At 36.4% G+C, this 27,893-nt stretch overlaps 2 protein-coding genes across 3 annotated transcripts in view; one reads left to right on the top strand and one right to left on the bottom strand.

Moving 5' to 3' along the window:
• Positions 1 to 294: 294 nt before the first annotated feature.
• USP1 (ubiquitin specific peptidase 1) lies at positions 295 to 12,322 on the top strand. Of its 2 annotated transcripts, none has more exons than XM_028106906.2 (9): positions 295 to 481; positions 3,670 to 3,908; positions 4,951 to 5,071; positions 5,598 to 5,702; positions 6,255 to 6,415; positions 7,509 to 8,191; positions 8,878 to 9,048; positions 9,681 to 9,882; positions 10,827 to 12,322. In XM_028106906.2, the coding sequence occupies exons 2-9, from the start codon at positions 3,739 to 3,741 to the stop codon at positions 11,560 to 11,562; spliced, it is 2,349 nt and encodes a 782-aa protein (XP_027962707.2). In that variant the 5' UTR covers positions 295 to 481; positions 3,670 to 3,738; the 3' UTR covers positions 11,563 to 12,322. The 2 variants fall into 2 exon arrangements, with proteins under 2 accessions (XP_027962707.2, XP_027962706.2); XM_028106905.2 differs by lacking the exon at positions 295 to 481 and adding an exon at positions 548 to 1,363.
• Positions 12,323 to 14,610: 2,288 nt separating this feature from the next.
• DOCK7 (dedicator of cytokinesis 7) overlaps positions 14,611 to 27,893 on the bottom strand; it is a 217,923-nt gene continuing 204,640 nt past the window's right edge. Inside the window, exons 46-48 of the mRNA XM_028106855.2 lie at positions 26,858 to 26,964; positions 16,251 to 16,418; positions 14,611 to 14,988 (exon numbers count right to left, since the gene is read on the bottom strand). Coding sequence (XP_027962656.1) covers positions 14,946 to 14,988; positions 16,251 to 16,418; positions 26,858 to 26,964 — 318 coding nt within the window. The 3' untranslated portion in view covers positions 14,611 to 14,945. The remainder of the gene's footprint in view (positions 14,989 to 16,250; positions 16,419 to 26,857; positions 26,965 to 27,893) is intronic.

Below are 27,893 nucleotides of genomic sequence, written 5' to 3'. Positions count from 1 at the left end.
TAAACAAGAAATTGAGGCATGGAAGGGCCAAGGAAGAAGCCTCAGCGCTGCAGTATACGGTTGAGAATTCGCTGTTATCCAGGGCCGCGCTGGTTTCTGTTGGGGGGCCGTGGGGCCGGGACTGCGATTCCAATCAGAAAGCCGAGCACCAAGCGGACCCGTCAGCCATTTTCCGAAACTAGTCTCCCTAGTAACCCCGCCCGAGTGCGTGCGCAAGAAAGGGGGCGGGACTTATTGTGAGGGCCTCACTCCGGAAACCGCACCCGCGGAGGCGTCCCATCGTCGAGGATTCACAAAACACCGAGCCAGATTTAACAGTCGGCGGCGAAAGCGCGCACTCGAAAGCCAATGAGAGCGGAAGGAGGGGACCGCTCCTGAAGGGTACTCCGCATATCTAGCAATGATTGGTGGAGTTCTCCTTTCTTCTTTTTGGTATTGGCTTGACTTCCTTCTTCCGCCCACCCACTTGGCTTTTGTCTAGGTACTTCTGATTGGCTCCTCTTGGGCGGTGGTGGTGGGGGCAACGTTTGGGGGATTGCTTATCGTAGATTGGTGGATTGCTTATCGTAGATTGGTGGATTTGAGCACCTAGCGTCGTCTTTTCGAGGAAGGAGACGGTCCCATCCTCTCCCTGTCCCGTCTCCCGACCCGTACGCTTTTCCTCAACTCGCGCGCACGAATGGTTAAAAAAAAAAAAAAGGGTGTGAGGCTCGAGCCCGCCAGCCAGGCCTCCAGCACCTAGCGCGCGCCCTCAGCGAGGACCCGCGCGAGCTGCCCGTGACGCTGCCTGCGCTGTTTGAAATTGCAGAACCCGTTAGGATCTTGGGGAAACTACCGTTCCAGCTGGTTCCGGAGCCCGTGCGTGCCAGGGGGGCGAGTGGCGGTCGCGAGGCGGCTCCTGCCTTTCGCGTCTCTGCAGCGTGGAGACTAGAACCGGCACTTTCGAAGGACGCCACCTCCAATCGCAGTGCTGGCGCGGGCGGAGGCTAAAACACGGGGGTCCTGAGAGTGAGGAAAACGCGCCAAGTTCCCCTCCGTGGTGGAGTGGGAAAGACCCTAGCGGTTCAGGCTTTTGGCGAGCGGGACTACTTCTGGTGCTCCCTGCCATCCCTGGGCGGGGGCGGGCGCGGGCGCCGCTCTCGGGATGTAGTTGGTGCCGGCGCAGGGCAGGACCGAGCGGCAGCCCGGGTTCCCGCTCTTGAGAGCGAATGGTCACTCCCCTGCGGGGAGGGCGGTCCGACCAGCTTTTCCTTGGGTCGGGGGCCCCGCGGGCCCCGGGCAGGGTCTCACCTGTCGCACCCACACCCATCCCGGCTGCACTCGGGGCGTCATCGCCGCGGACCTCGCTTTGGGCCATGACCAGGTAAGGAGGGCCTGGGGAGGAGGGGGCCGGTGCCTGGGCGCCAAGGCAAGTTCGGCCGGGTCCCAACGGGCGCTGCCCTGGGACGCCGCGGGGGAGACGCCAGGACCACTTCGCTGCGGCGCCGTTGCCAAGCTGCCAGCCAAGCCCTCCCGGCACCGCTGTGTCGGTGGGGGGGAGGGGGGAGGGTGCCTTTCATGCAGCCGTAGGGATTCGGGGAGGCAGGTGCGGGCTGGGCATAAATAGGCCAACTCCGCGGGTGAGGGGGCCCGGAGCTGCGGAGCGGCGGGAGTCGCTACCGGTCAGCCTCCCGCCGGGCCCCGGCCGTGTCTGACGCGCACGGACGGCAGCACGGCCTCGTCTTTGCACTTTTGCGTTCCTGGAGTGATGCGGGGTCAGGAGAAAATGTTTCCACTCGGGTTGTCCGGAATTGCTAAATTTTATCGCGCACTTTCAATTTTTCTAGAAGTATTTAGAAGGCCACGTGTTTTAAACCTTTGTGGAGGATGCTGTCCTTGTTTACATTTTTCCCGAAAAACTGGAATTGAGTCGTGTCTTGGGAAGAACTTAAAACTAATGAGACTGAATGTTCGTACTGTCATTTGTTCAGGAGCATTTAATGCTCGATTTACTATGTTTTCTGCGAAACTTGATTTAGACTTAAGGAAAGCCAGGAGCAAGAAGTGGTGTAGCATAAGATGCGGTAGCTGGTAAAAATGTGATATTGTCAGTGATGTTAAATGTTAGTGATTTGAGGGAGCCAAAAGGGTTTATTGCTTAGGATTTATCCGTTATTTCAGCTACGCGGTCATTTTTTTCCTAACATATACTTAAATCCGGTTAGAGAATACACTTTCCATCATAAGAATTAGCTCCCAAGAAAAACCTTTGACAAGAATCGTTAATGCTTAGAGATCCCTGACAAATTCGCGCAGCCTGGTTTATCATTCATGATAGCTTTCCATCAGTAGCATTAAGTGACTTGGAGGGTAAATTGAGTTGGAGAGGGGGATGGGGAAATTGGTCAACTTTCCAGTTACTTCTGAGTTGAGTCTCAAAAATGTGGTTTCACTACCGAGTTCAATGTTGTGAATTCCCAGATCAGCGGCAGCCCAGTTTGAAATGCTTTATTAGTAAAGATGGAGTTTGAGTCAATTATCTATTCATCCTGTTAATATGTCTGTATTTGAAAGTCACTGTCGAGCTTTTGTGCTCCAATATTCCAGTCAGATAATTTTCCCCTGATATCTAAATGAAAATAGGATGGGTGTATAAAATATCTATCACAAGTACTGCAGGGTTTTTTTCATCCAAAAGTTTTAACTAGAGGAAAAAAAGGTTGCAAAAGTCAAAATCGTATTTTTTCTACTCTAAGCAGCATTAAAGAAAATTTATTATAGTTTAAAAAAGTGTTTGGAAAATCAGTAGTGTATTGTGTTTACTGCCTAACAATTTGGACTGCACAAAGTGCGGCAGTTCTTTACACCACTGTCCCAACCATGCATGTTTCATTACTCTTCACTCAAGTTTTTAGGTATAACTGAACACTAGATCTGTGCCTTTGCTTATATGCAAATTATACTTTAATTGGGACTATAGTTGACACACAACTTTACATTAGTTTCAGATGTACAACATAGTGACTTGTGCAAATTATACCTTAAAGAAGCTTTTTAGAGACTTTATTTCATGTATTCATGTTAATAACTAGAAAAGACCTTGGAAGGCTCATTCACTTCTAGTACTCTGACTTCCCATTCATCCCTTTCTCTTTCTCACCTTGTGCTTAAGAATTAGAGGTCATGATCCTGGAGTCCCGGGATCGAGTCCCGCATCGGGCTCCCTGCTCAGCAGGGAGTCTGCTTCTCCCTCTGACCCTCTTCCCTCTCGTGCTCTCTATCTCTCATTCTCTCTCTCTCAAATAAATAAAATCTTTAAAAAAAAAAAAAAAATTAGAGATGGTTGTTCAGTCGATATTTTCTGAATAAGTTAAAATAAAAATTAACTTTTTACTCACTACTACGTTACTGTAGGTGTACTAAAATGGGGATATTTCGTGATGTGGCTCTTAATCCAACAGACTAATGAAAGTTCAGTATCTGATAATTTTTGTTAAGAAAGTTAAAGACAAATGGCAAGCTCCTTCATTTAAGCAATAAGCGTCGAGTGCCTGTTATTGGCCAAGCATTGGGTTTTCAAATGCGACGTTCTAATTAATTCCATTCCTTGGTAAATTTTCAAAATTAATGATTTTATTGCCTACAGCAGATAACTGAAAAGTAATTAAACCTTTTCTCTGCGATTAACAGATATGATTGGTGATTACAACATCCTTGTATAAATTAATTCTTGTCAACTCCTTGGGATTTGAAGAAAAAATGCCTGGTGTCATACCTAGTGAAAGTAATGGGCTTTCAAGAGGTAGCCCATCAAAGAAAAACAGACTTTCCTTGAAGTTTTTTCAGAAAAAGGAAACTAAGAGAGCCCTAGATTTCACGGATTCTCAAGAGAATGAAGAAAAGGCTTCTGAATATAGAGGATCTGAAATGTATGTATGTTAAGTATATTTCTGTATTTTAAAAAATTCCGTATCAGTGAAGAAGCAGTGAACTTTGACATCTCCAAACATTCTGACTTGATAGTCTCTGAAGGCAAAACACACAGTAGTGAGACAACCTATTAGCCAGTTAGATTAACTTGGAGAAATATTTATTGGCTAAAATTATTTTTCAGTTCAAATTTGTTCGTAGTATAACACATTCTGTGTAAAGGGTAAAGAAGTAACGTGTTTTTTTTCTTTTGGTGGTTCAGAAGACTTGACAGTTCTTGAGATATTTAAATTTTATAGTCATATCAAATATGTATGAATCATCAAACCTGTTGTATGTTGCCAATTTAAGATAAACTTAAAAATAGGAAATGCTTTGATGCAAGCAAATTCTTCAGTGACTCAGATCTGAACAAAATGGAATACTTTATTACTGTTCTAGTTGTAGTCTACACTAGGTCGCTGTTGTTTAAAACACTTTGAGGTGCTAGAGTAGTAAGTGGCAGCTGTAAAATAAATAAAAATGCTGTGGGACCTACTATTTGTTAAGGTAAAAGAATTATAAACTTGAACAGTTCATTTTAAAGTGAAGGACAACTGTGTGATTCTCTTTATAGACTCTTTCCTTTTAATCTTAACAGAACCTGATTTCTTAGGTAGTACAGCCTCTCCTAGATACCATCATGGTGTATTCCCAGGTTTTTATTGAGAGACTACTTTTAAAAATGTCATGGAGGGTTTATTAATCACAGTACCAGTTCAATTTTCTGCTCTCTAAAATGGGATTAACAGCTTCATGATGGAATTGTTTAGAGGCTTGTTGTGTATAATATTTTTAACAAGTGCTTGTAAAACTTTTTTTCTGGGTACGTAGCAATTTTCGCACCTGTACAGATTTCTTCTCCTCAAGTGTCACCTGAATAAAGTCCATATGCTTTTCAGTTCATACAACTTTTGGAAAAAGACTAAATCTTAGATATAATTTCCACTTTGTTTAAGATACTACACTTCATAAAACCTCTCTCTGCTCTATACTTCATAGTGATCAAGTTGTTCCTGCAGCACAGTCCTCACCTATAAACTGTGAGAAGAGAGAAAACTTGTTACCATTTGTGGGCCTGAATAATCTCGGCAATACTTGTTATCTTAACAGTATACTTCAGGTAAATTGATGATTTTGCTATATAATAAAGCTTTAGTAGGCAAAGCATGATGTCACATTTAATGTTCTGAGAATTTCAGATTATTGGGATAATTGTCCATACGTCTTTGCCTTTGATTGTAAATAAACTAGAATGGACTAAAGTAATGATGCTAAATTGTACGTTACCAGCTTCCTTTGGGGTGAGAGAAAGTGATATGTTAAATAAAATGGGAATAACAAAATTGAACTGACTTTGGTTAACTGGAAGATGCCAAACCCTTAGTTTTTCTGCTTGATTCCTAGTGCAATGGTGACATGAATTTTAACCTTTGGAACTCTGCTTTATGTTGTATACCCTTATAACCACAACTCTTAGCAATATGTGCCCAGCCTTAGTGCTTTGCTGCCACTGAGGGAAGACAGTGGGCTAGTATGATGAAATAGAAAACAATTTTTGATCTAATATTAATCTCAGAATTTTAATGCACATTTAAAAGTGCTCTACAAAAAATAGATAAACACTCAGACATTCTTACTTCTTACAGGTATTATATTTTTGTCCTGGTTTTAAATCTGGAGTGAAGCACTTATTTAACATTATTTCAAGGAAGAAAGAAGCCCTAAAAGATGAAACCAATCAAAAAGATAAGGTAAAAAATAAAAGAACAACATATATAAAAAGTATAGTCATGGAAATTCACTTGCTTAGAAATGAGAAAGTAGTAGATTACACAGAGGATTTGGGAGGAGGAGAACAGATTATTTCTCTGTTAAACTATAACTGAGAATTAAATTTCTCAGTATCCTGTGTTTTTCCCCATTTTTGTAGGTTAGCTAAATACATTATCACCTTTTACAGTGTCCTGCCCTCTAATTTATTGCTTACCAATAAACATTGTCATTTATATGCCAGAGTCACAGTTTATCATACCATTACACCATCTGCTACTTATCTATTGTGTTTTCAAGTACTCACTTTTAAAATTTAAATATAAAGAAAACTTTGACTTACACAACCAGAAAACCATTCTCTTCCAAATAGAAGGTAATCAAAAACTACTCTTAAAATTTTTTAGTATACCTCCATAAAATTAGTGTTATAATAAATTAAATTTAGCAAAGCTAGTATTGTCTAGTAAGACGAAGAAAAGGGGGAATGTACTTAAATTTGTTTAATGGTTTGTGGGCTTCTTTTTTGACAGGGAAATTGCAAAGAAGATTCTTTGGCAAGTTATGAACTAATATGCAGCTTACAGTCCTTGATCATTTCAGTTGAACAGCTTCAGGCTAGCTTTCTCTTAAATCCAGAGAAATACACTGATGAACTTGCTACTCAGCCAAGGCGACTGCTTAACACACTCAGGTATAGCCTTTAATATAATTTTAGGATTCCAGCTTAGGAACTTACTGCTCTCTTTGGAGGAGAGTGATATGTGAACAAATAGGGGGAATAAAGGGCAAAGAAAACAGAAACTACAGATCTACAGTCCCTAGTATCCCAGAGGCTCTGGAAATTAGACATGTCTTTGGTAAGTTTGGTACTAATAAATTCATTAGATCTGAATCGGTATGAGGCTCTTTATACCCTTTACTCATTTTTATTTATAATGTGAATATTCATAGATTTTTTCTGTAGAAATTAATATGTTTAATTATGGGATAGTGCAAGTGCCATTTTTTTGATCTGAAAATTACTGAATTTCTCAAATACATTTGGTCCTAAGAAATTTTAGATTGGGAATTATAGGTTTTTATTCAAAATATATTATGCATAAGAACTGTAAATTGCAAGTATTCTAGTTTTGTTGTATGTGCTTGCAGAACTATTAGCTGGATTAGATTTCTTTGTATTGTTTTAAATGAAACTTTATCCAGTATATAAAATAACTTTATCTAGCATGTTATAGGGTAAACCTTTAAAAAGTTATTTAAGAATAGACCTAGAGTGGGGAACCTGACTGGCTCAGTTGGTAGAGTATGCAACTCTTACTCTAGGGGTTGTGACTTTGAGCCTCATGTTGGATGTAAACACACTGTTCTTTGTTGATGAGCACTAAGTGTAGTGTAGCATGGTGGCGAAGAGCAGGTGTGAATCCTAGCTTTGAGCAAGCTACCTTATCTGTAAATCAGGGTGATAATGGTACTTACCTCATAGGATTATTGTTAGAATTATGTTACATATCTAACATAAAAAGCATCTTGAATAAAACCTGGTACATGGTAAAATATATATACTAGCTGTTACTGGTATTTAGAAGAGGATGAAAGTATTTGTGATAATGTTTGTTTTTACTTTTAGTTACAAGTTTAGGTAAGAAGTTTCAAATTAGTTGAATAAATGTTTTTAGATTTTTAAAATTTATGCTCTCTCTAAAGGAATTAATTTCTCTATAGAAAGGGTTTTTGTATTCTATCTTTAAAACTAGAATAGATGAAATGGAAATTTTTATTTATAGGGAACTCAACCCTATGTATGAAGGATATCTACAGCATGATGCACAGGAAGTATTACAGTGTATTTTGGGAAACATTCAAGAAACATGCCAACTCCTAAAAAAAGAAGAAGTAAAAGTGGTAGAATTATCTACTAAGGTAGAAGAAAAACCTCATCAGAAAGAGGAAATGAGTGGTATTAACAGCATAGAGATGGACAACCTGAGGCATTCTGAAGACTATAAAGAAAAACTCCCAAAAGGAAATGGGAAAAGAAAAAATGACATTGAATTTGGTAACATGAAGAAAAAAGTTAAAGTATCCAAGGAACACCAGTCATTGGAAGAGAACCAGAGACAAACCAGATCAAAAAGGAAAGCTACAGGTGATACGTTAGAGATTCCTTCTAAAATAATCCCCAAGTATGTTTCTGAAAATGAAAGTGCAAGACCCTCACAAAAGAAATCAAGAGTTAAAATAAATTGGTTAAAGCCTGCAACTAAGCAACCCAGCATTCTTTCTAAATTCTGTAGTCTGGGAAAAATAACAACAAACCAGGGATCCAAAGGACAGTCTAAAGAAAATGAATATGATCTTGAAGAGGACTGCGGGAAGTGTGAAAATGATAACACAACTAATGGTTGTGAACTTGAGTCTCCAGGGAATAATGTTAAGCCCGTTAATGAAGTTAAGCCCATAAACAAAGGTCAGTATAATTTATTCTTAGACTTTGATAGGTAGGAGGATTAACAGCTGCAGAACTGTAATGTTCTTAGATACGTGTACAATATAAATGTACTTTGTGAGTTTTAAGAGAAAATTTTAACATGAACTGTGGTGTTTCAAACACTGTGCTTAGATGTGTGTGTATAAATCTCATTAATTTTAAGGCGATGTTAATGTAATGTTAATTTATGGTTTATAAATAAGGGGAGTTCAATACATTTTAATGGAGAATTATTTTAACCTTTTGAAAGCAGTACTTGACAATAAACTCAAATTGCATTTAATGAAATACATTTTTTAGAGAACTAAGTAGTTACACTGTTCTTGAACTGGATTTCTACCTAATGTCCAGATCTCAGACAAAATGTGTAGTATTGATGTGGTTAGTGGTTTTACCAACAGTGTTATACTTATTTGGGGGTTTATTCCTATAGGAATGTCTTTGGGAAGGGAGTTAAAAATGACATAATTGTGACTTACTTTCTTAGAGACAACAGTAATTCATATTCAAAACTGTCTTTACAGGGAATTCATAGGTCCTGGGTAAGATACCTCTTAATGCTAATAAGCAAGTTTAGATGTAAAAATTAACCTTTTACTCATGATACACTGTAAAAGAACTATTGGTTATATGGGCTATGCTGAAAAGTTTTCATTTTTTTTTAGGTGCAGAGCAAATTGGTTTTGAGCTAGTAGAGAAATTATTTCAAGGTCAGCTGGTATTAAGGACTCGTTGCTTAGAATGTGAAAGTTTAACAGAAAGAAGAGAAGATTTTCAGGACATCAGTGTACCAGTACAAGAAGATGAGCTTTCCAAAGTAGAGGAGAGTTCTGAAAGTAAGCAGAATTGGAATCTTGTATGGACTTGTGTGGACCATGGAATAAGTAGTTTTCTTCAACGAAACACAGTCTGATAGTAGCTTGACATAATTATTGAGAAAAAGCTGGCTTTTAGTCTCTGGTATAACAACATTTTTCTGCTTCTATAGATTCACTTGTTAATAGTTAGCATTTGGAAAATTGTGACATCTTTAATATATACAGTGGGGAAAAAGGGAAAATGAAACACTTTAATAACTGTTGGGTGTCTCAGTCTTAGAGCTACATCTTTGAGCCACTGTTTAAAAAGTAGGGAAAGATATGGGAAGTGATCACGAGACTGGCTTACCTCTTCAGATACTGGAAATTAATAGCTAAACTAAAGTCTATCTTAACACTCAGAGAGTAGGTTATCTTCATTTTGCTGTCCTGTCACCTAAATACTTTTTGGCTGTCCAAATATAAGTATTTTTAAGATATGTATACTGCTGAGGATGAACTTAAAAGTCTCTGAAACTCAAAGGAATGTTTTTATTAATTATTTGGGAAGAATTAGTTGAAATTGCATGTTAATTTTGACATGGACCTTGTTTAATTTTAAATGTCTGAGGGATTTTTCATTTGTGAGTGAAAGGAATTCTCTTATGTAGTTTCTCCAGAGCCAAAAACAGAAATGAAGACTCTGAGATGGGCAATTTCACAGTTTGCTTCAGTGGAGAGGATTGTAGGAGAAGATAAATATTTCTGTGAAAATTGCCATCATTATACTGAAGCTGAACGAAGTCTTTTGTTTGACAAAATGCCTGAAGTTATAACTATTCATTTGAAGTGCTTTGCTGCTAGTGGCTTGGAGTGAGTATTATAAATAAAAGCTACATGAAAAAAAATGAACTCTATAAGAAGTTTTGTTCAAAATACTATAATAGTAAAATAGTGTAATAGCATAAACTGAAATGAAGTAATTTATAAAGATTACCTTAGAAAAGTGTTCTCTTAACAGTTTTCTTGTAAAAATGCAACAATTTAAATCCTTTTGGTATGAATACAGATTCTAGGATTTCTTCCCACATCTTTTTAATTTTCATTCGTTATTAGAAACAGTTTCAAATTAAATTGATTAAAGCAATGAAAAGATTTTATATACATTGAGTTGTTTTTTTTTTACGGGAGAAAAAGGCAGAATTATTTCATTTTCCAAGTAAGCCAGGAGTCAAACTAGTTCTTTGAAGAATGAGAGAGAGATTCTTCTCTTGTTAGTTCTTTGAAGAATGAGAGAGAGTTCTTCTCTTGTTGAAAATTTAAGTAAAGATTGTGACATGTATACATGTAAATGAATTGTTTGAAATTACCATGAGGGCTTTCCAGTAGTTCTCTACACACATTATTATGCCTGAAGATGACACACAGTGCTTTCTTTCAGTGGACATTTTCTTTGCTCCCCAAATCCTGGTAGAGAAAGCCTTCACATTAAAATTACTTAACTAAAATATAAAAGATTCTGAAGTTAAATGGCATTTAAAAACTGATTTTCTCATTGTACAAAATGAGGACAGTAGAGAAAATGAAAGGGAGAATGCCATATATCCTTCACAGAAACAGCTGAATATTAGTACTTCAGTATTTTTTCTTTGTATACTTAAGTATACAAAATTAGAGTCTGGTTTTTATTTTATGTTTATATAAAGCACTAAATATTAAGGGTCATTCAGACTCCTACTTGGTTTCACATTTGGGGGTAAAACTGAATATATGTAAAGTGGAATTGCAGAAAACCCCTTTTTTTTTTCCTTCCAAAGGTTTGATTGTTATGGTGGTGGACTTTCCAAGATCAACACTCCTTTACTGACACCTCTTAAATTGTCACTAGAAGAATGGAGCACAAAGCCAACCAACGACAGCTATGGATTATTTGCGGTTGTGATGCACAGTGGCATTACCATCAGTAGTGGGCATTACACTGCTTCTGTTAAAGTCACCGACCTTAACAGTTTAGAACTAGATAAGGGAAATTTTGTGATCGACCAAATGTGTGAAATAGGTAAGCCAGAACCATTGAATGAGGAGGAAGCAAGGGGTGTGGTTGAAAATTATGATGATGAAGAAGTGTCAATTAGAGTCAGTGGAAATACACAGTCAAGTAAAGTTTTGAACAAAAAAAATGTAGAAGCTATTGGACTTCTTGGAGGACAAAAGAGCAAAGCAGATTATGAGCTATACAACAAAGCATCTAATCCCGATAAAGTTGCCAGTACAGCATTTGATGAAAATAGAAATTCTGAGACTAACAATACTAATGGGACCCATGAATTTGACGCAAACAAGGAATCCAGTGACCAAACAGGCATTAACTTAAGTGGATTTGAGAACAAAATTTCATATGTAGTGCAAAGCCTAAAGGAGTATGAGGGGAAGTGGTTACTTTTTGATGATTCTGAAGTGAAAGTTACAGAAGAGAAGGACTTTTTGAATTCTCTTTCCCCTTCTACATCTCCTACATCTACTCCTTATTTGCTATTTTATAAGAAATTATAGAGTATTTTCCTTATGTATATATTAAACAGACCTGGACAAAAGCTGGTAAAGTTGATTACATCAAAGAGTCTAGCTTATCTTTTGAAGCTATTGGATATTATTGGTCTCTCTAGGTTTTTATATAAATAGTGACATTTGAATTACTGAAAACCATGTTAATTTTTAGAATTCATTTCCCGTAGTAGAGACTAGTGATGCATTAGCTTCTGGGAACAAACTTGTATAGGTTCTTAATTGAATTATTCAAATGGGAAGCATTTAAACACTTTTGAATTTACACCTATTCTTTTGTGTTTGCTTTTTAAAATAAAGTGCTTGTATTTGTATCCATATTTTGGAGTAATTATCTATATGATGTTTATAGGTCCTGTGGTTTTTCAGCTAAAAAGCAGAATCTCATTTCAGTACATTTAGTTTTATAAGTCATTGAAGCCAAATCTTTAATGGGCTGTATTTAAAGGCACAAAGTCTGGAATATGTGTGTATTCACAGTAGTGTACATTTTGTGCCTTGAATCACTTTGAAAAGTGTCTCAGAAAACCTGGACAGCCAGTCCCCTTCTATCTTCACAAGAATTTTATATGTATTTATGAAAATGATTCTGTATTCTAGTAAATCTTTTTGGGCATGGACTAATTTGTATCTCTTCATAGTCATATTCTGCACGATCTGTATATAGTATATCAAATTTAGAGGTGTGACCTTAAATTTAACTTTTTTTAAAAACCGGGAGGTCAATAAAATTTAAACTGCTTAACAACTATGTATATAACTGCTCATTTTTACTTGTATATTTTTTTTACCGTAACTATAGCTGAGTTCTTTTAAGAAAATGTATGTGTATGTATAATATATATATACATACACACACAAACCTAGAAGAGAATAAACATGCATAATTACCTTTAATAATACTGTGAGAGTTGGAGGTGAAGAGACTTTTCGAATAGAAACTGCTTAGTCCATCCACGGTGTCATACTTAAAAGTTTATAGTAAAAATTGTTGCATTCTAGTTGTCCTTTAAAGTAGACATAACTTTACAGAATCTGTAAAGATGATGCTTTGTGCACACACAAAAATGTGGTTAAATTTTCATTCTAAATGTATATTAAATTGGTAAATGATCAATTACCTAAAGAATATATAAATGCTATTAGAATAACACTTTTATACCCCCATTTCAACAAGAGTACCTGTCAACTAATAAATTAATCACACAGTTAAATCATGTCTAATATATATTCTTCCACAAGATGGTGTGATATAAAACATCACGGTCCTCACTTCATTCTACATTCAGAATCACTAATCGAACTTTTAAAAAGAAACAGCCCGTTTCTGATAGAGAAAGAATCATTAATGGAACTTTTAAAATGCAACAGCCCTGAACACTACTCATAAGCTTCTGATGGAGTACTTTTAGGATAGAGCCTGGGCCTCATACTCAAGAGACAGCCAATGTTAAGAACTTGGTATAGATTCTTGATATGAGAAAGTTTATGTTTTAAGAAAACTGAAGTATGTGGGAATTAAGGAAGTGTTTAGTATTATACCATTGTTCTCAGAGGAAGCCTGTTTTTATTCAAGTCAGAAAACAGTATTGCATGGTAATTAAATCATAATTATATAAATTCTAGAGTTTTTGATACTGTCACTGAGATTTATGTGAACTATTCCAAGCTCTTACGTAATATAATCTAATGAGTAATGACCTAGGGATTACTTAATATTCTCTCCCTTAAGTACACCTCCCCCATCCCTTGCCCTAAAGAGGAGAGAGTACTTGTTACCTTATTTTTGTTTAATGAATTTCCATTCTTGACTCCTTGTCTTTCCTTATTGTTCATGTGGATCCTCTGTCCCCAAGTTTTTGAGGTTATGCCTTTCTGACTCCTCAGCCCTTCTGGTCCAACACTGTTGACTCATCTGAAAAATCTTTTTGTGATTCAGTCTTTGAATTGATGTAGGTAAGATGAATTTGACATAATAGTGCCAGTTATAAAGGTAGGCTGGAGAAAGGAGATCAACCATCCCCTATGGTCTCAGGAAAAGCAGGTATTTTTGAGATCTTGTTTCAACATCAACTACAGAATGAAGGCACCATATTTAATCAGTTTTTAAGTGATTCATGTCACTGGTCAATAGATCAAAGGGACAGCTTAAAAATGATGCCTTTCTATAAGCTATATTACTACACACAAAAAAAATTGTTGAAAACACTTCCAAAAATCATTAATACGTAGTTTCTTGGATAAACTTGCCAAGTAATTGGAATAAATATTTTCAAAAAGATTTTTGCCTTAGTTTTTCATGTCAAAGTTATTTTAAATTAGTTCTTAATTTCAATTAAAACAGCTAATTTTATCTTTTACATATACTTTATAAAGTCTATACAAGCGTTAAAAAATAAAACTTTTCATTCAACTGGTAGATTAAAATCGAACACCAGCTTCTCAGTGTCATTTTTGTGGTGATGTAAGATAGCTCTAAAGCAGATTTCTAGTTTTCCAGTTTAGATGACCAAACTCATAAAATGACTGGCTTGTTTAATCTGAAACATAGGAATCATTCACTTTAGTTGCTGAGAGTCATGAAGTTCATACTACTATCAGTGTAACAAGATTGAGAGTCAAAGATTAAGCTACTGTGACTGGTAGCAGCTATCCCAGTATTCAATTGTTACTTACAGACAAAAGTTTAGTTAGGTAAAATTACTCTGCAGTTTATCCTGAATCCCTTTCTTTGGTTTCTAAATGGAAAATACCTTAGAAACCTGTTTTAAGACTTCACAAACCAGTTACCAGTATCTATCTACTACCCATTTATTCATTTATTTAATTTGGGGCTCTTTGGCCCGTACAATGTCAATTTTCATTTTTAGAACTTTGCTAGTTTTGGAACTAGTTCTTAATTCAAGATTCTCTGCTTTTGTCAACAAAAATTTTTAAAGTCTCACTCGGTAAAATTAGTGTAAACGTTCACATATTTAATAGTACCTTTAAAATAAGCATTACTACATTTAAAATGGTTCCAAAATGAATCTATAAATGGTAATATAAATTAAAAAATACAAACTTAAAGTAAATAAATTTAACATTAGCTATGGTATAAATAATAGTAAATGTATAGTGAGTCATTACTTTTGAGTCTTAAAAAAAGATAACAGCATATTACCAGAACATGAGAAACCATGGCCATGATTCTCAAACTTCAGTGATCTACTTTTGATACTGTTTTGGCCACTGCGTTCTTCAATGAGTAGTAAATTAATGCCAGAATTTCCAGAATTAAGCCCCAAGTTGTCTTTTTCAATAAATCTTCTTTTCATACTCAGTGTTGAATACATGGCTCTCTTCAAATGAATAAGACAAGTGCATTTATTTTAAAGATCCATTTTGCGCAGGCTCATCCGACTAAAGGAATCTCTGGGGAGAAAAATGAAAGGATATAATTATAAGTAAACAATTTTTGCATATTCCTTTAAAATACGCTTTACGTACTTTTTTTCTGCCAGAGCTAGCTCAAAGTTTGCCATCAAAAACTGAAAATGTTTTTGCCATCAAAGTTCTTAACTTTCAAGTTACATGTTCATCCTATACATTCTGCCTTATATATTCTAGTTTTATAGATTAAAAGTATATTACAGTAACCACTTTGCCAAGTGCATTGATCATTTATTCATTTGTCCAATAGGCGTATTAGGTATTGTGATAAAACAGGAGCAAAGGGATAATAGGAGAGATTTCAAGAAAAGATTTGTGATTATTAAAAGGGAAAAGGCAGGTGCTGCTTATTTAAAATTTTAAATCCTAAGAATTCAGCAGTTCTCAAACTCTTGGGTTTTAGATCCTTTTTACACTTAAAAACTGAGGACCCCGGGAAGCTTTTGTTTATGTGGATTCAAAGTGACATTTACCATATTAGAAATTAAGAAAATTTCAAATTATTATTTTATAAAATAATCCATTTGTAAGAATTAAGTACAATTAAGTACAATTTAATAGCTTTACTGTTGCTAGTTCAAAGAAAAGGGTGGTAAAATACTCAATGGTTGTACGTATATTTGGATTTCAATATGCAAAAAAAGGGCAGTTAATGTTCAGTAGTTATCATGACCTCTCCAGAATTCAGGTGCTAAAGTAAAATGTTAAAACGCTGCTTGGAACTTTACATGCCTAAAATTTAATTTCTGTAACAACCTCTTAAAGGTAAGTATTGTTTTATTTGTCACAATTAGTGGAGAAAAATACTGAAGCCCTCTTGATATTCAATGGGGTTGCCTGCTTTAATACAAATCTAGAAGAATATACTCTAATACTATTTACTGTTAGGGCTGAGGAAAATGAATATCTGGCTCCTGATACATTCTAGTAAATTCTCCCATACAAATAAAGTGTGACAGGACTTTAAAAGAAATAGTTTTAGGAGGCCAGACTTACATGTTGTGTCTTGATTAGAATGTGTATTTAACACAACTTTATTATTCTCAAATTACAGAAAGAACTGACTTCTGTCTTGAAGGCTGATTGATAATAGGGTTATTCATAATAGGCTAGTTGAACTTGTTAGGTTTTAAGAGACAGTATCTGAAACCATGTAATAAAAGTTACACTAATTCATTATTATTAAACCAAGCAGATTTCATTTTCCTGCAGAGACCCAAAATAACAGACAAAAATGAGCATACCTGTGGCAGGTGACAGGTAATACTGCCTTGTATAACTGCGGGATCTTTCTGTTTATCAGAGGCTGTAAGGCCTCTTTAAGGCGATGATAGTTTCTCTCCAGTTCCCTTTGATATTCCTTTTGATCTGGCCCAATTAAGCTTTTATTTTTTCTTAAGGCATCCTCACACCTAGGGAAAACAGTATGTTACCAAAAGATTTCTCTGGCATAGTTTGAGAGCCTGATGCTATTAACACATATTTACCATGATGATGTCATTCAATTTTTCGGTTCAATGTCTCTCTTGCACTGGGGGTAAGGCAGGGAACAGATGATCAACTTGAGTTCTTTTACACTCTAACATTCACCAACAGTCTTAATTTAATTGAATATTGTGTATTTTTAATGTTAAATCTTAAGCCATTTTTCCACATACCACCACTAGACTTTTTAACCCTATTCACTTATGCAGGAACAATGGCATCTGGCACAGTGGTTTGCCAGTGTTCAAATAAGGTGCTTAAATGAATAGTCCTTGATTACAATCCTTTGTCCAATTTATTCAGATATTTAAGAAGAAAACCTGGACCCTAAAAGAGCAACGTAGCATGTTAAACAATGTACCCATATCAATAGTTGCAGAACTGCAGCTAAGTGATGTTCAGAAGAAAATGTACAGTCTTAAAGGCTTATATATTTTTTTAAAAAAAGCTAGAAGTGAAGAGCTAAGCAACTTAACAGAACTCGAAGTCAAGTCACAATCTTTCCACACAAAAAACAACAATCTGCAAATTCTAAACATTCTAAGGATAGGTAATCCCAATGTAACACAATTATTCTACAGTATAGAGGGGAAAAAAAACATTTCTGAGAAGAGTTTCCAACTCCTATTTCAAGGTTGGGATACCAAAACCTAATGGGACTATAAAGAAAAAAGTGTAATTTAATCTCACCCATAAACACAGTTGCAAAACTCCTAAACAAGACAATAGGAAACTGTTGTACCAATACCACACACACACACCTTTGATAACATTCTAAAATTTGTCATGATGAAAATTCAGCATAACAACAAATAGGTGGGAACTTCTTTAACCTAATTAAAAGTATCTACAAAAAACCTGAAGAAAACACTATACTCAAATGGTGAGCATTTTGTCCTTTTAGATCAGGAACAAGAAAGTGATATCCTCTATCATACTGCTATTCAGAATAACATAGTACTGGAGCTTCTAAACATCACTGTAAAAATTAAAAAAGGTTCTACAGATAAATTATTAGAATTAACGAGTTTGGCAATATCTTCTTGTAAAAATATAAAATTCAACTGCATTCTGTATGCCAGCAAACAAAATATAATTCTAAAAGATACCATTAACAAAAGCATAAAAGTATGAAATACCAAGGAATAAAATCAAGATATATAAGGCCTTTACAGAAAATCAAAATATTAAGAAAACATCTAAGTAAATGAGAACTAGGTCATACTCAGGGACTGGAAGAGTCAAGTTCTAAAGTAGAAGTTCCAACTCTCTGCCAACTTATCTACAGATTCAGGTTATTAGTTTTAGGGGGGTAGGGAGGTGGAGGGAAAGACAAATTGATTCTATAATTTATATCAAAAGGAAAAGGGTCCAAAATAGTCCTTGAACAAAAGGTGAGAGAAATTGCTCTACCAGATATCAAAGTTTATTACAAAGCTGCAGTAATTAAGAGAGCATGATATTGGCTCAAGGAGAAACAGAACAATGGAAGATAATAAAGATCACAGAAACAGATGCATACCAACACGAGCACCTGATTTATAATAATACCGCAAAGCAGAAGAGAAAGGGCAATTTTTGAAATAAGTGGTGCTGTGTCAACTGGATATCCATAGGGAAAAGAAATCTGACCCCAATTCATGCCACATAATAAACGGTATCAAGATAATCACCAATCATCAGAATGGACAAAAAAAACTAATCCCTTTCTTGAACCACTCAAAAATCAAATGCAAGTGGATTTAAAATAAAAATAAAAAAGCCATTTTTGCCTTCTTCCCGTTTTTAGCCTACATTGTTTTTTTTTTTTTTTAAGATTTTATTTATTTCTTTGACAGAGAGAGCACAAGTAGGCAGAGTGGTAGGCAGAGGGAGAGGAAGAAGCAGGCTCCCCACTGAGCAGAGAGCCCAACATGGGGCTGGGATCACGACCTGAACTGAAGGCAGAAGTTCAAACAACTGAGCCACCCAGGTGCCCCTACCCTACACTGAGTTTTAGAGAAACCATTATATTGGGTTTTAGAAGTCAATATAGAATACTACTATGACCGGGGCACCTGGGTGGCTCAGTCAGTTAAGCGTCTGCCTTCAGCTAAGGGTCATGATCCCTGGGTCCTCCTGGAATCGAACCCCATATCAGGCTCCCCACTCAGCAAAGACTCTGCTTCTCCCTCTCCCTCTGCTGTTCCTCCTGCTTGTGCGTGTGCTCTCTCTCTGTCAAACAAATCAATCTAAAAATAAAATAAAAAATACTATCACCTCAGCGAAAAAGTTAATTTAAGATACAAAAAGCAGTAGTCATAAAGAAAAGACTCAATCCTTGAGCTACATTAAAGAACTTCTTTAAAAAAAAAAAAAAGGTGGTAAGCCCCAAATTCAGAGAAGATATTTGTGATACTTACAAATAATAAAGTATATATCGAGATTATGTAAATACTCAGAAATCAGTAAGGAAAAAGAATCCAATAGGAAAATGGCAAAAGACTTGAACATGTAACTTTACAGAGAGGAAGGTGAAATGGCTAACAAACACATGACAAGATATTCGGCCTCTTTGAAAAAGAGAAATGCAAATTTAATCCATAATCCCATATCATTTCACACCCATCAAACTGGTAAAAGTTAAACTGTCAGACAATACTAAGTGTAGTTAAATAGCAAGAGGAACTCTCAAACATTACTGGTGAAATTTAAATTTGTCTTAACATTTTGTTTTTAAGTTCTTAAAAGTTTTTAATTTTAATTCCAGGGTAGTTAACATACAGTTTTATACTGGTTTCAGGTGTACAATATAGTGATTCGACATAGTCTACACATTACTTAGTGCTGATCATGATAAATGTACTCTTTAATCCTCCTCCGCTCTGGTAACCATCAGTTTGTTCTCTATAATTAAGAATGTTTCTTGGTTTGCCTGTCTCCCTCTTTTTTTTTTTCCTTTGCTTATTGGTTTTGTTTCTTAAATCCCACATATGAGTGAAATCACATGGCATGTGTCTTTCTCTGACAGACTTATTTCTCAGCGTTATACTCTCTAGCTCCATCCATGTTGTTGCAAATGGCAAGATTTCATTCTTTTTTATGGCTGAGTAATATTCCAGTGTGTGTGTGTGTGTGTGTGTGTGTGTGTGTGTGTACACCACCACTTCTTTATCCATTCCATCTATCTATGGGCATTTGGGCTGCTTCCATAATTTGGCTATTGTAAATAATGCTGCGTTAAACATAGGAGTACATGTATACCTTTGAATTAGTGTTTTTGTATCTTTTGGGTAAATACCCAAATTAATGCATCATAGGGTAGTTCTATTTTTAACTTTATGAGGAATACTGTTTTCCGTACTGTTTTCCAAAATGGCTGCAACAGTTTGCCTTCCCATCAGTAATGCACAAGAGTTCCTTTTTCTCCACATCATGGCAAACGCCTGTTGTTTCTTTTGTTGTTGATTTTAGCCATTCTGACAGGTGTGAGGTGTAGTCTTGATTTGCGTTTCCCTGATGGTGGTGATGAACATCCTTTCATGTGTCTGTAGGCCATCTGGATGTCTTCTTAGTGGAGAAATGTCTGTTCATGTCTTCTGCCCATTTTTTAATTGGATTATTTATTTTTTGGGTGTTGAGTTGTATCATTTCTTTATATATTTTGGATATTAACCCTTTATCACATGTCATTTGCAAATATCTTCTTTGATTCCACAGGTTGCCTTTTAGTTTTTATTCTTTTCTTTGCTGTGCAGAAGCATTTAATTTTAATGTGGCCCTGGTAGTTTATTTCCCTTGCTTTTAGGAGACCTATCTAGAAAAACGCTGCTGTGATGTCAAAGAAATTACTGTCTGTACTCTTCTAGGATTTTTATGGTTTTGGGTCTCACATTTAAGTCTTTAATCCATTTTGAGTTTATTTTTGTGTGTGGTGAAAGTGGTCCCATTTCATTCTTTAGCATATAGCTGTTGGGTGTTCCCAATGCCATTTGTTGACTTTTTTCCATGGCATATTCTTTCCTCCTTTGTTGAAGACAAATTAACCATATAATTGTGGGATTATTTCGGGATTTTTTTTTTTTTTAAAGATTTTATTTATTTATTTGAGAGAGGGAGAGAGAGAAACAGCATGAGGGGGGAGAGGGTCAGAGGGAGAAGCAGGCTCCCCGCTGAGCCGGGAACCTGATGTGGGACTCAATCCCGGGACTCCGGGATCATGACCTGAGCTGAAGGCAGTCGCTTAACCAACTGAGCCACCCAGGCGCCCCTATTTCTGCATCTTCTATTCTGTTCCACTGATCTAAGTATTTACTTTTGTGCCAGTCCCATACTCTTCTGATTACTACAGCATTGTAATATAACTTAAGTCTAGAATTGTGATACCTCCAGTTTTTTCTTTTTTCAAGATTGCTTTGGCTATTTGGGGTCTTTTGTTGTTCCATACAAATTTTAGGATTATTTTTTTTTCTAGATTTTATTTTTTTGAGAGAGTGAGAATGAGAGAGAGAGAGAGTACATGAGAACAGGGAGGGTTAGAGGGAGAAGCAGGCCCCTCGCCGAGCAGGGAGCCCGATGCGGGACTCAATCCCGGGACTCCAGGATCATGACCTGAGCCCAAGGCAGCTGCTTAACCAACTGAGCCACCCAGGCGCCCCAAATTTTAGGATTATTTGTTGTAGTTCTGAGAAAAATGCTGTTGGTGGGTTGGAAAAGTGAGCAACTCTTGATCTCGAGGTCATGAGTTCAAGGCCCATAATGGGTGCAGAGATTACTTAATAAAACTTAAAAAAAAATACTGTTGGTATTTTGACAGAGATTGCATTATATCTGTAAAATGCTTTGGGTAGCAATTTTTGTGTGTGTGTGCTTCCATGATCATTTCATCTTTCCATTTCTTTGTGTCATCTTCAATTTCTTTCATCAATGTTTTATAGTTTTCAGAGTATAGGTCTTTCACCTCTTTGGTTTATTCCGAGGTATTTTATTATTTTTGGTGCAACTGTAAATGGGATTGCTTTCTTAATATCTTTCTGCTGCTTCATTATTAATGTATAAAAATGCAAGAGAGTTCTGTACATTGATTCTGTACTCTGAAACTTCACTGAATTTGTTTATTGGTTCTAGTAGGTTTTGGTGGAATTGTTAGGGTTTTCTATATATAGTATCATGTCATCTGCAAATAAAGTTTTACTTCTTCCTTACCAATTTATTATGTTGAGGTATGTTTGTTCACTCTAGACCTACTTTGTTGAGGGTTTTTATCATGAATGGATGTTGTACTTTGTCAAATACTTCTGTACCTATTGAAATGATCCTATAGTTTTTATCCTCTCTCATCAACGTGATGTATCATGTTGACTGATTTGAGAATGCTAAACCACCCTTGCATCCCAGGAATAAATCCCACCTGATTGTGGTGAATGATTTTTTTTTTAAACAGTATTGTTGGATTCGGTTTGCTATTTTGTTGAGGATTTTTGCATCTATGTTCATAAGGGATATTGGCCTGTGCTTCTCTTTTTTTGTGGTGTTTTTATCTGGTTTTAGTATCAGGATAATACTGGCCTCATAGAATGATTTTGGAAGTTTTCCTTCCTCTTCTATTTTCTGGAGTAGTTTGAGAAGAAGAGGTATTGACTCTTTAAATATTTGGTAGAATTCACCTGTGAAGCCGTCTGGTCCTGGACTTTTGTTTGTTGGGAGGTTTTTTTTGTTTGTTTTTATGGATTCAATTTCATTGCTAGTAATCAGTCTGTTCAAATTTTCTATTTCTTCCTGCTTCAATTTTGTGTTTCTAGGAATTTATCCATTTCTTCTATGCTTTCAAGATTGTTGGCACACAATTTATCACAGTCTCTTGTAATTGTTTATATTTCTGTGGTGTTGGTTGTTATTTGTCCTCTTCATTTATGATTTTGCTTATTTGAGTCCTCTCTCTCTTTTTTCTTTTTGTTGAGTTGGGGTGAAAGTTTATCAATTCTGATTTTTTCAAGGAATTAGCTCCTGGTTTTATTGATCTATTGTTTATTCTAGCTTCCGTATCATTTACCTCTGCTCTAATCTTTGTTATTTCCTTTCTTTTTGCTGGTTTGGGGTTTTGTTTTTCTTTTTCTAGCTCCTTTATGTGTAATGGCTTACACAATTTGGGGAAAAAAAGTGGAATTATCTGGTTGAAGTTGAACCTATGAACCAACACTACTCTTAGGTATGTAACTCCTGGAAAATCTCTTGTCAATTCACAAATAGAGGGATATTTGAATAGTACTCTTTGTAACTAAAAACAAAAACACAGGAAACCACCAAATATCCACCAATAGAAAAATGAATAAATCATGGCATATTCATACAATATATAAAAATAAAGCAACATTATAGGTATATCTCACAAACACTGAAAACAGCAAGTCACAGAATTATACTCACTGTCCATTTATACAAAAAACATGAAACGAAGTAGTGTATTATTAAGGGATACACTCATTTATGAGAAAATGATAAAGACAAGGAAATAATATGAAATTCATGATAGTGGTTACCTCTAAAGGAGAGATGCTATCAGAGAAGAACATACGAGGAGGGGATCTCAAAGCAATGAGAATGCTATTTCTTAAGCAGGGTGGGTAATGATTTTTTTCTCCCCGTTCTTTAATAGCAAATGTTATAAATACTATATTGAATCTATTCAAGATTTAATGAAAGCAAATTTTAAAAGATAAACCCCAAAATATAAAAAGTAAATACATGCAAAGGTGTTAATTATTTTTAGGAATAAATGATTAACAAATGAATAGCAAACTAACATACCATTTAAACTGATTAACAACAGACATCCTACCTAAATGGCATTACTTAAAGCAAGGTGTACTGAGAGTAGTACACTTGCATACTTGGCACTGTTAATACTTAGAAACTTTTTGCAATGCACGATATATTAAGGGCCAATAAAAATGTTCATGTACTTCGGCTCAGTCATTTCATGATTAAAATTTTTAACAGAAGGAAAAAAGAGGCACAGCCACTGTAGAAAATAGTAGAGGCTCCTCAAAAAATTAAAAACAGAAACACCATATGATCCAATAATTTCACTATTGGGTATTTGCCTAAAGAAAATGAAAACATTAATTATAAAGGACACATGCATCCCTATGTTTACTGCAGCATTATTTACATTAGCCAAGATATGGAAGCAACCTAAGTGTCCACTGACAGATGAGTAGATAAAGAAGATGTGAGACACACACACACACACAGGAATATTACACAGCCATAAAAGAAGACATCTTGCCATTTGTGACAACATGAATGGACCTAGAGGGTATGATGCTAGGTGAAATAAGTCAGACTGAGAAAGACAAATACCACATGATTTCACTTATATGTGGAATCTAAAAAACAAATGAACAAACAAAAAGCAGAATCAGAGCTATAAATACAGAGAACTAATGGTTGCCAGAGAGAAGTGTGGTAGGGAGATGGGCAGAAAAAGTAAAGGGGACTGGGAGACACAGGCTTCCAGTTATGCAATGAGTAGGTCACAGGCATAAAAGGCACAGCATAGGGGATGTAGTCAATGGTACTGTGATAGTGTATGATGACAGTAGCTACACTTGTGGTGAGCACAGCATAAGATATGGGGAAGGTGAATCACTATGTCGTACACCGGAAACTGACGTAGCACTGTTGTGCCAACTATACTAAAAACAAAACAAAACAAAAAACACTTAAAAAAAAAAAAGATCCAATGCACTGGTGAACACACCACACTTAAATTCAACTTAAATTCAAATAGGGGCGCCTGGCTGGCTCAGTCGTTAAGCGTCTGCTTCGGCTCAGGTCCTGGGATCGAGCCCCGCGTCGGACTCCCTGCTCAGCGGGGAAGCCTGCTTCTCCCTCTCCCACTCCCCCTGCTTGTGTTCCCTCTCTCGCTGTCTCTCCCTCGGTCAAATAAATAAATAAAATCTTAAAAAAAAAACTTAAATTCAAATATTTAATGAAATAATATAATCATTAGAAAGCTTTAACTTTAATTGAAAAATAAAAAGATTATATGTATACTGTGAGTTTTATAAATATATATGCATACTGATATAAAAATAAAAGGTAACACATAAATAAAAAAGATAGCATGACCAACAAAATAATAAATAATAAAAAAGGCTGTAACTTTCTTGATAAGGTTTATGTTATGGAGTGGGTTTTTTTTTTTTTTTGTCTGTCATTTAAGAAAACCTTCTCTACAGTTGGTGGTAATACTTAGAGACCAGCAGACTACAGAAATTGATCACCTTATCATCAATATATACAAGGAGGAGGACATGTGACTTAAAATGTAGTCAAAACAACAGCAGGGAAAGAAGTAACTGTCTATACTTAAATGTCTATGACCTAAAGAAGTATGTATTGTTCCAAGATCATCTGGCACACAGATAGCAGGGGATTTTTGGTTGTTATCCAAAACTTCCCTAATAATAAAATTAATGCTAGAAATGAGTCAATGCTACAAGTATAAAGTAGATTTCTTTATTTTACTACCACAGTTCATCTACTCCATACACGAGAAGCTATGTTTCCTGTTGTCTCCTAAAACCAAACTTAGAAGGTGGTCTGGCACAATAATCAGATTCTGGAATCTCAGATTTCCGATGAAGCTTTCTGAAGCCTTTTTAAAAGACAGTCATCATGTTCAGGCAGGAGAAATTGATAGGAATTCATGATAGCTATTGCAATGAGAACGGGGGAAATTCCATCTTAAAATACTTGAACATGTTAGCATTCCTCGTAATTTTCTGATGACAAAACTGATGTGAAATTATTTCTACCCCTGATAAAGTTGGTTCAGTGTATGACTTAATAAGAGAAACCATAAAAGGGAGTCAAAGACTGGGTTCTGATGCCGCTTCGTTAGGTGACCATCATGTCATTTACTGAATGGTACACAAGGCTCTCTTACGATCCAGACCCAGTCGACTTACCCAGTATTTGACTGCTTGTCTTTACAGAGTCTATGGTTCCAGCTTCATTAAACTATTCACTTTTCTCAGAACAGTCTCTGAACTTTGCGCATGCTGGGGTTTTTTTTCCTTTTCTATTTAGTATACCCTTCTCCTCATTTCTGCCTGAAAAACTAATATCCATCCTTCAAGGTCCATATCAAATGTTGACTTCTGTGGGAAATCTTCCCTGGCATCACCATGTAAAATTAATCATTCCCTCTACTGTCAAGCTTACAGTGTTGGTAAAGCAGGAATCAGTCTCAAGTTGATAAATGACTTTTTTCCTGTTGTTTCAAAATTTAATATTTGCCCAACACCTATTTTGTGCCAAGTATTATCTGTGCAGAAAAGAGTTAACTGCAGGCCTGAGACTAATACCCTTCAAAGGCCTATTTGCAACGTTGGCCCTTGCTTAGCAGCTGGGAATTTGGATTTCGGGAGGTAATCATTCCCAGAAGGTAAGAGCGGCTCACTGTGCCTACACTATTTATACAAACGTTATGGCTTATGCTGAACACCTGCTTTCAGAATTCTGGCACCTGCCAGGCAGTAGGGGCCTATAAGAACAGCCCTCAACAACAATCTTGGCCCTCTACTCAGTAGCTTCTGGGTAGACAACATTTCACACACGCTATCCCCGCTCATCCCAGCTCTTGGCTGGAGGTGTCAGGAGCGCCTGTGTGAACCCCCTGAAAGAGGATTCTAGAGTCTATACCTGGATCCCCCCAGACTTCACGCACAGTGCCTTTTCCCTTTGAGGGTTTTTACTTTGTCCCTTTCCATAGAAATCAATCACAGCCATGACTACAACTATATGCGGAGTCCTGTGAGTCCTCCTAGCAAATCATTAAAACTGGGGGTGGTCCTGGGGACCCTGAGACACCCATATATTATTTCATCTAACTTGCACAACCTCCCTGTGGGAAGTAGATTATTATTATCATCCGTATTTAATAGATTAGAAAATGATCACAGAGATTAAATGACCTGGAATAGGACACACAATGACAAAGACAAGATTTGAACACAAATTTTCTGCTTCCAAGTTTGCTGCTTGTATGTTTCCTGAGGGAAGGGAAGCAAAAACTTTCACACTGAAGGTTCACAATAAATAACAACTCTCAGGTTAAACAGCTAACTAGTCTAATAGTTTCATGTTAAAAAATTTTTGAGTCTAGGCTTTTCTAATCTTTAAAAATATGGCAATATAGACTATTAGAGGTAGGGGGTAGGTATACACCCTGAAGGAATAGTAAGTTATACACCAACTGTTCCTCTTTGTGAGCCACTTCCTAGATTTTCTCTTTTCAAGAGTCCCTTAAGACCCTTACACCATTCTGTGGTTTGGACATTCTCAATTTGAGGGTCTTTACGCAGGAAGCCTTGAGTACCTTTTAGTAAAATCTTTGAAGCACAGTCGTAGTTTATTATGATGTCTGAAGAGCTTTGGGTCACTGGGTATTTCAGACAGAAAAACCTGGGCAACTTCCAAAGGCCCCTGTAAAATAAGAAAATAAAACAAGTGTGTTTTTGTCTTCTCTAAAATCAGAGGTTGAATTTACCCAAATGATTTTTTCTTAGCACTGAGATGGCTGCATTTAAGTGTAATGCAGATATATCTATGTCTATATTAAAACTTCTCAGGGCACTTGGGTGGCTCAGTCAGTTACACGTCTGACTCTTCATTTCCAGTCTGGTCATGATCTCAGAACCCCGTGTCCGGCTGTGGGCTCAGCAGGGAGTCTGCTTGAAATTTTCTCTCTCTCTCCCTCCCTCTGCCTCTCCTCACCCTTGAGTGTACTCTCTCTCCCTCTAAAATAAATACACCCATCTTTAAAAAAAAAACCAAAATACAAAAAAACCTTCTCACAGACAGATTCTGGCCATACTATTTTTAGCTTCTCCTAATGCCAAATCTATATGCTTAGGTACTGTAATTAAATTGCTGAGTATTTTTCAAAGAAATATAGTAGGAGTTCAAGGATTGACTATTATATTTATCAATACATTTTGCCTTGTACTTTTTACATTCCTTAATTTACCCTGGATGCAAACAGTCGTCAAGCCACTGGTTATTAGATACTTGATTCTGCTAAAATAGCTTCCCTCACTATTCCAAATGTGTTCTAACACTGCAAGTTAAAGATGATCCCTTGTGAGGGTTATATCATTTGGAAGTAAAACCCCCAAATCATGTATGTTTTTAGGGGTAAAGGTGTTAAAACATTTATTTCCGCTTTGGTAGGGGAATTTTTGGCTTTGTTTCTTTAACCTAAAATATAGGTAAGATATATAATATGAATTTTTACTTGAAGCCTTTCTGGATTTTCCCTTACCCTGGAATATTCCCTAATCATCAGCAAGAGAATCTGAATGAACCCATTACAAGGAGATAAACAGGGATGGCTTCTAATCTGCACATGACAA

The sequence above is a fragment of the Eumetopias jubatus genome, unplaced genomic scaffold (genome assembly GCF_037043125.1).
Source record: "Eumetopias jubatus isolate StellerSeaLion01/CBP00866 unplaced genomic scaffold, mEumJub1_p1.0 scaffold_4, whole genome shotgun sequence".
NCBI classification, from domain to species: domain Eukaryota; kingdom Metazoa; phylum Chordata; class Mammalia; order Carnivora; family Otariidae; genus Eumetopias; species Eumetopias jubatus.
This window is presented reverse-complemented; position numbering and strand designations above follow the sequence as displayed.